This window comes from Terrapene carolina, unplaced genomic scaffold, assembly GCF_002925995.2.
Source record: "Terrapene carolina triunguis isolate 2854851 unplaced genomic scaffold, T_m_triunguis-2.0 Scaffold96, whole genome shotgun sequence".
Lineage (NCBI taxonomy): Eukaryota > Metazoa > Chordata > Testudines > Emydidae > Terrapene > Terrapene triunguis.
Window position 1 is genome coordinate 35,465,108 of NW_020664447.1, and position 7,391 is coordinate 35,472,498.

General features: G+C 51.0%; 1 protein-coding gene across 1 annotated transcript in view; it reads left to right on the forward strand.

The window, feature by feature from the left end:
• Positions 1-7,030, forward strand: part of PLEKHD1 (pleckstrin homology and coiled-coil domain containing D1) — a 49,126-nt gene extending 42,096 nt beyond the window's left edge. The window contains exons 10-13 of the mRNA XM_024218837.2: positions 648-780; positions 2,068-2,212; positions 6,142-6,291; positions 6,870-7,030. Coding sequence (XP_024074605.2) covers positions 648-780; positions 2,068-2,212; positions 6,142-6,291; positions 6,870-7,030 — 589 coding nt within the window. The remainder of the gene's footprint in view (positions 1-647; positions 781-2,067; positions 2,213-6,141; positions 6,292-6,869) is intronic.
• Positions 7,031-7,391: the final 361 nt, after the last annotated feature.

Below are 7,391 nucleotides of genomic sequence, written 5' to 3' on the forward strand. Positions count from 1 at the left end.
GCTATTTCCTGGTGGCCAACAGCCTTCCGCAGAGTTTTTAGACCTTTCGTCGTTTCCCCTCATGGATGCCAGCTGAGGAGGGGGAAAGTGCTAGTCAGGCAATTCAGATTGCCAGGCAGGTTCAAATTCATCCTGGTAGGTGGCCATCGGTGGCTGTGCTGCTTGGTTGCCAGTGTGAAAGGAGCTGGTTGGCCTTTCTAATTCCCTGTGGTCAAGTGTTCATATTACAGACACTTGACAGTCCGAGCAGAGAGGCCAAGGGTTGAATGGGCCATGGAGAATGAACTCCTCTTTGACTCTAGAGCTGCTCCTTTCAGATCAGGATTGAGGCACATTAGCCCAACAATAGGCCAGAAGCATGTGCTACTGGTGGACCTGTTCTGTTCATAGAGAACTTCACCCTCCAGAGCTGTCAATCTGGGTCACTACATTTACCTGTTTCAAAAATGGAGATAAAGTGCTAAGGGAATTGCCCCAGTGAATATGTACACCTAAAACTGAGGCCAACTGGGTTTGCAAAACCAGCCCTGCTCTGTCTGACCCATCAGAGCAGCTTTCAACCAAGGTCTTCTTTCCCTTCCTTTCTGGGAGTTGCAATGACCCAGGAGAGGTCTTCTCTAATGCTCCTTTGTCGTGCTGTGTGGCAGGATGAAGGAGAATGAGGAGCGGTCCCGAGCCTTGGAGGAGGAGCGGGAGTTTTACTCATCTCAGTCACAGGTGCTGCAGAACTCGCTCTCAGAACTGACTGCAGAGAAACAGCAGACAGAGAGAGACCTCAAGGTACTGCATACATTGCTCACTGGATCTTGCCCCTGCTTTGGGCCCAACAGATTATCTCCTTCTTCTCCCCTCTCCACTGCAGACTTCTTCAGGGATCTCAGAGTGTTGTAGCTTTTCTTTTGAGGCCTAAGATGAGCGTGGGGAGAGGTTCGGGGCCTGCACTTGGTCAGAGAGATACTTATTGACAATGTCAACCTAAATGAACTCAATCTCTGAAGAATGGTTCCCCATGGTCAGCCCTTCCACGCCAGAGGCAAAAAGCATGAGTGGATAGATTAGAGACTTATACCATACCCTGTAGGTCAACAGGTTTAGCTCAGATGGGACAAGCAGGTGAATTCCACTAAGCAGGGCTATCCTCTGAGAGATTGTCCTGCCTCTGCAACCAGATGCTCATATCCAGGGACTCCTGGACTCTCCTGATGATCTCAGCTGTTATAGCGCTGCATAGAGAGACAGTCTCTCAACTAGCCAGGACCCAAATCTTGTAGGTATTTATAGATCAACATCAGAGCTGAACAGGATCAGCACAGTCTCTGGAGAGTGGGGCTTATATGTTCCCGACTGCTGACATGATTGGGCTGCAGTCTGCACCAAGGGAATCATATGAGTGATCTTGGCTGTCCCATTTCAATCTCATTGCAATAAATGGACCAAACATCACAGTTTGGGAATCACTGGTCTATTAGACCACCAGACTCTTTCTCTTGAAAAAGGGGGATACTGTCCCCTGATAGAGTATCTGGTTTTAGCCAAAGGGCAAAGGAAAATGGATTTCCACCTATCTTATCATGATGGGTGAGTGCAGAAGAGCTGGCGGTTCAGTTTGGATAAACACCCAAAAGCCTCAATGTTTTTTACCCTCATCTTGAGTCAGTAACATTTAGCTAGAAATGTCACAAGGACAGTTTTTTCCCCCCTCCATGAGATTCCATATATTTCCTGTTCTTTTTCATCTAGCAATACCTGCACAAACAGCCTTTCTTATGGTATTTCAACACCTCTGATTCCAAACAGAACCTAGAATGGTGGGGGCAGCTGTGAAATCAGAAAGTTGGAGTAATAGACAGTTACCCAAACACTGCTGAGCCTGAAGGAGGGGTTCAGTTTGAGGAACTGATGAACAGATTGCATGGTTTCTATCTACACTGGCTCACCCTGTATTTATCCCTTCATATTCAATGCCACCCTCAGCTTTGGATTCCTTGCAACTCCCGAGTCAGCAGCAGTATCACTGTTGTGTTGAATGGTTTTCCAGAGTGACCGATTTCCTTCCGTCCTCCTCAGGCTGAGATGAAGGTGCGTATGGATCTAGAGAAGAGACTGAGGGAGGCTGAGGAAGCCCTACATAGCTTGGAGCAAGGCTTAAATTCTCTGGATCGCAACAAAGAGAAGGAGGAGAAAATGAAAACAGATGTCAGCAATTTGAAAAGTAAGTCATCTATTCTCCATTCCCCTCTCTGCTGGTGAATACATTCCACAGAAGGGTCCATCTCCCCAAGCCAAGCAAAGTGGTGTTTAGTGAGTTCTCAAAACACTTTGCAGCTTCCCTCTGCAGATTCCAAAAGCACTTTGCAAACATTAGTGAGTTAAGTCTCTCACTCCTGCGAAGGTCAGTGTTATTCTCCCTTGTTTTACGGATGAAAAAACTGAGGCATAGAGAGGTTAAGTGACTTGTCCTAGGTCATATAGGAAAGCTGTGGCAGAGCAGGGAACAGAACTGAATGGAGCTCTGGATCTCAGTCCTGTGATTCCACCACCATATAGTCCTTACTCTGATCCTTCTGTATTTGGATGGCAGCAGCCTAAGGAGCATTCAGCTCGGTGCTGGGTGATTCAGTAGGTTAACCTTGTACTGCGACTCAGTATTGAATCGGTGCCTCAGCCTAGCATTACAGGGTGTTGTGCTGATGGAGGTGCAGTCTTTGAGATGAGACGAAAGCCAAGTTCCTGACCGTGTGTCACTGAAGTTCCAAAGATGCTTTCAACAAGAGATAAGGGGGTTGACTCTAGGGCCTGGATGATTCAGCTTTGGGTAATTATCCCTTCCTCAATTCCCTTGCAGCTCCAATTAGATGCAGTATTCTTCACTTCCTGTCCTAAAATGTTGAATAATGTTGCTGGGAGTTGTTAAAGAACTGCCAGGCTTCATTTCAGTGCAGTATGGGTGACGCGGGCCTGTGTATAGAGTGTGTAAAGACCTTTGGGATCCTGAGGGTGAGATGCACCGTAGAAATACAAGTGATTAGCATTCAGTCCATTTTACGTGAATCCAAAGTAGTGGCAAAGCAAAGGGCCTGGTTCTCCACTACATTGCTCCAGCAGACTGCGGTGGAGTCAAAATCAGGTCCTGGTTCACTGTGCAGCTGGATCCCCCCGGTCACCTGTCCCCCATAGTCGTCCTCCTCCTTCCTCGATTTTCATGGCAGGAACCTGTGACTTGGGCTCCTCAGACGTATCCACAGTGCTGGGGGGTGGGGAGGGTCTCCGCTGAGGATGGCATATAGTTCTTTGTAAAAGCAGCAGATCTGTTGCTTGGCACCCGATTATTTGTTGGCCTCCCGATATGCCTACTGCAGCTCCTTGGCTGTCACACAGCACTGCTGCTGGTCCCTGTAGTACCGGTTCTCCTGCATCCCCTGAGCAATCTGCTCATAGATGGCCACGCTTCTATGGCTGGTTGGGAGCTGTGCCTGCATAGCATCTCCCCACAGGCTCAGGAGAGCCAATAGCTCCTGTCTACTCCAGGCAGGAGCATGTCTGGAGTGTGTAGGCGGCATGGTCAGCTGGGCAGTCGCACACAACAATGGAGAACTGCTAGGGGTGCTCACCAAGCTGGAAAAGGAATTTCAAAAATTCACAGGGCTTTAAAAGTGTGTGTTTGGGGGGAAGAGGCTTCTGCTTCCATGATCCTGGGGCAGTGGAGTTCACAAAGGTGACCAGAGCGGTCAGTGTGGGGCATTGTGGGACAGCCACTGGAGGACAGTTAAGGTCAACATAAGTAACACAGTGTTTCCACTTGCACTCCGTCAACCTAAGTACATTGACTGTGGCTCTACATAGCTCAAGTAGGTGGTGTTACTGTGTCAGCGCTTACAGCGGTGGGCGGCCAATTTGAGTGTAGACACGTGAACAGCTAGGTCAGCATAAGCTGCCTTGCGTCAACTTAACTTTGTAGTGTAGACCAGACCTTAGAGAATGGAAAATCAGGTCCAAAATCTACATTGTCAGCACAGAATTTTACTTTGTGTTGAGTTATCTGAACAGAAACCTTAGCTCTTGCACAGAAAAGGCAGGTAACTTTTTGCACAGGGACTAGAACCCTCCCAGCTTTAATTTTCTGCCCTAGGTTTTACTGTGTCAACTCTTAAAAGAATAAAAGAGTGTGGGTGAATTAAGTGCTTATAAAGGCTAGGGGCCAATACCACTAGGGTTACCACATTTAAACATTAAAAAAAGAGGACACTCCACAGGACCCTGGCCCCGCCCCTTCCCCACCCCAACTCTGCCCCTGCCCCGCCCCAACTCCGCCCCCTCCCCTGAGCACCCCGCATTCCCCCTCCTCCCTCCCAGCCACGCGAAACAGCTGCCCGAGCGCTACCGGCTTCACAGTTTGCCGGGCAGCCCCCAGCCCTCCAGACCCTGCGCCCCCGGCCGGGCGCTTCCCCTCCGCGGCCCCGGCTGCGCTGGGGAAGCGCCCGGCCGGGGGCGCAGGGTCTGGAGGGCTGGGGGCTGCCCGGCAAACTGTGAAGCCAGTAGCGCTCGGGCAGCTCAGCTCTTCAGCTACACAAAGCTGAGGTGTCTGGGGGGAGCAGCAGCAGCCGCCGCCGCCACCACGGGGGAATCCGCCTGCAGCTCGCAACCTGCCGGAGCCGCTCTAAGGTAAGCAGGGGACTGGGGCAGGGATGCCGGCAAAACAAAGCTGGGAGTATTTTCCCGGACATGTTCGGCTTTTTGGCAATTCCCCCCGGATGGGGATTTGAGGACCAAAAAGCTGGACATGTCCGGGAAAATCCGGACGTATGGTAACCCTAAATACCACACACCTCAAGCCTGGCCTGCAAACCCCATCTCACCCCTGCTCTTTCAGGTCAGGATCAAGATGTGTTAGCAAAGATGTCTGGGGGCCTGTGACTAGCAGGGGAGTTGCAGAGGAGACTTAAGGCGTGTTTGTGCGGATGGGGGAGGAAAGCCAGGCCCAAGATGTAGCTGGCTAGGGCAGAGGAGGTGCGCTGGCATATCATGAAGGGAGCTGGGCCTAGGGCTGGAATAGAAGGGTATGTAGCAGGTCAGAACGCGGGTGCATTGGCAGAGCTGTGTGGAGGAGGGGGACTGAGGCTGGAATAGCAGGAGGTGCTGCAGGTCAGGAAAGAAACGCATCAGCAGAGCTGTTCAGCAATGTTTGCCCAGCATGTGCCCGTGTTGTTAGTCCCTCCATTTCCAAAGGTCACCTGGAGAGAGAATAAAACACGTGCAAATTCTCTTTCTTTGGAGATATATGGAACTTCCCCTTTTCCACCTTGGGGAAGGTGAAGCATTTGAGAAACAAGGAGTGCAGTGGCCATGGGCACAGTCCCGCTCTCTGCTTCCACTGAGCCGTGAAATATGGCTGTGCTTACCAGTGGCCACAGCTTCCATCTGGCTTGATTACTTTGCTGATTTCAGGCTCTCTGAACCAAAGTGCAACCAGTAGTGCTTCAAAGAGTTGCATTTCTGGAGACCCATGAAGAGAGACTTTCTCCTGCTAAATACCAAGGAAAGAGCTAGCTGGCTCCTAGCTAGTGACCTAGGCTGAGATATTCTTGCTGCAGCTGTAAGAATAACTGAGGGGGGAGTGGATGGCTTCTGTGGGACTGGTAATGGGCTCTTGTGCCTTCATTTCACCAGTCTGAATCCAGCCCAGATCAATAGTGTCTTGAAGTTGCTACCCCCTGACAGTACTTAGAGTGAAAGGAGGGGGGATTGCCAGTGGGTGCAGACCTGGAAAAAGTTTGCTTTAATTGCACGGGGTCACTGCCGGACACACTCTAAGCAGTGTCTTACCAAAGCTGCTGCTCCTAGGTTATGATCGATGCCCTGCTTACTTTCAAACCACTTTAAGCACCGTCCCCTGGCGATGTTGTGGGGCTTTGTGAATGAGTGTCTGTGAAAGTGCTCCAGGATCAGATCCTCCTCTGAATCGTGCTATAGAAATGCAAGATATGAGTACCTGGTCCATCTCCGTGGGCAGTGCAGGACTGTTCTGAGCAGGACAGTGTATCTGGTATCTAGTATGCCCAATTGGGACAGGCTCGCTCTGGGGTCAATGTTAATGTTTGAAGTGCCTCCCCCACATGGCTTCCTGGAATCTCTGCTCCCCAGAGTTCTTTGAGGAGTGTATCCGGAATGCCGAGCTGGATGCCAAGATGCCCGTGATCATGAAGAACTCCGTGTATCTCCACAAGGCTGCCACCCGCCGGATAAAGAGCTGCCGGCTTCACCGCAGGAGGTCCAGCGCTTCATGGAATGACTGTAGGTGTTGGCGGCTCTTCTCCCCTTATGCTCTGGGGAGTGGGGATGAGGGGAGAGGTTTGGTGGAGGAGGTGAGGAATTTGTTCCACAAGTGCTTTGTGTTTCTTGCCCCCTTGTGGCATCACCCACTCACGGGGCTGCAGGCAGAGAAACTTCAGGCACCAATTCTCCACCTGTATTCCCTGGCTTTTCACATACCTGGAAACATGGGTGAACCCCTTCAGTGCCATCAGCTCTCTGTGTGCATGCTGGGGAAGCACACTCCTGCAGCTGAGTTGCTTTGAGTGGTTGATCCATAGGAAGCCCCCTTTTGGGGGCCCTTTGGGGGGGGGGAACAGGCACTGCCTTGCCTTCATTCTTGCCCCTCTCTGAGGAGAGAGAGCAAGATGGACTTATTCCATGTGCTCTCAAATGGCATCATAGGTTACTATCTCCTCCCCCGCCAGGGCCCAGGGTTGTAAAGATGTCACTGCTCGGCTGCTCTGCATTGGCTCTCCGTTGAATCTGGGTCTCGGGCAGCATTGGGGCAGTCTCCGGCATGGGAGTGCTCACCTGTTTTACTGCTGCTGTTGTTTCAGTGAAACAGTCCCAGTCGTTCATCTTCTCCCAGACAGAAGCCGATAACATTGAGGAGCTGAAGGAGGCAGCCAAGAGGCTGAGCCGGGATCAGCACTTCCGAGAAACCCTCTATCAAATCATGATGTCACAAAAAAATTCGGCTTCAGGGGACGAAAAGTGAATCCTCATCTCCTCCCATCAGGACGGGGCTTCTGATCTCAGCTCGTTGTTCACCTCATCAGAAGTTAAACCACTGGAGTCAGGGGGAGGATTTGCTCCTTTGTGGGGAAAGGGGCAGGATGGATGCATGCAACACCCTCCAGGGTTGTGGCTTTTAGTGTGCGTTCCTGAGCAGTGCCAATCTCTCTTTCCCTAGACTGCAGGGAGGCTCTGACATTCACCCCAAATCACCTCCCTTTACTTCAGCCATTTCCATTAGGATGTGTTCTGCCAAAATCCCACAATCAGTGTTCAAATGAATCGTACTCTTTAGCTTAGGGAGTGTCGGGTCATTTCTTCACAGTCTAGTCCCAGCCAAATGT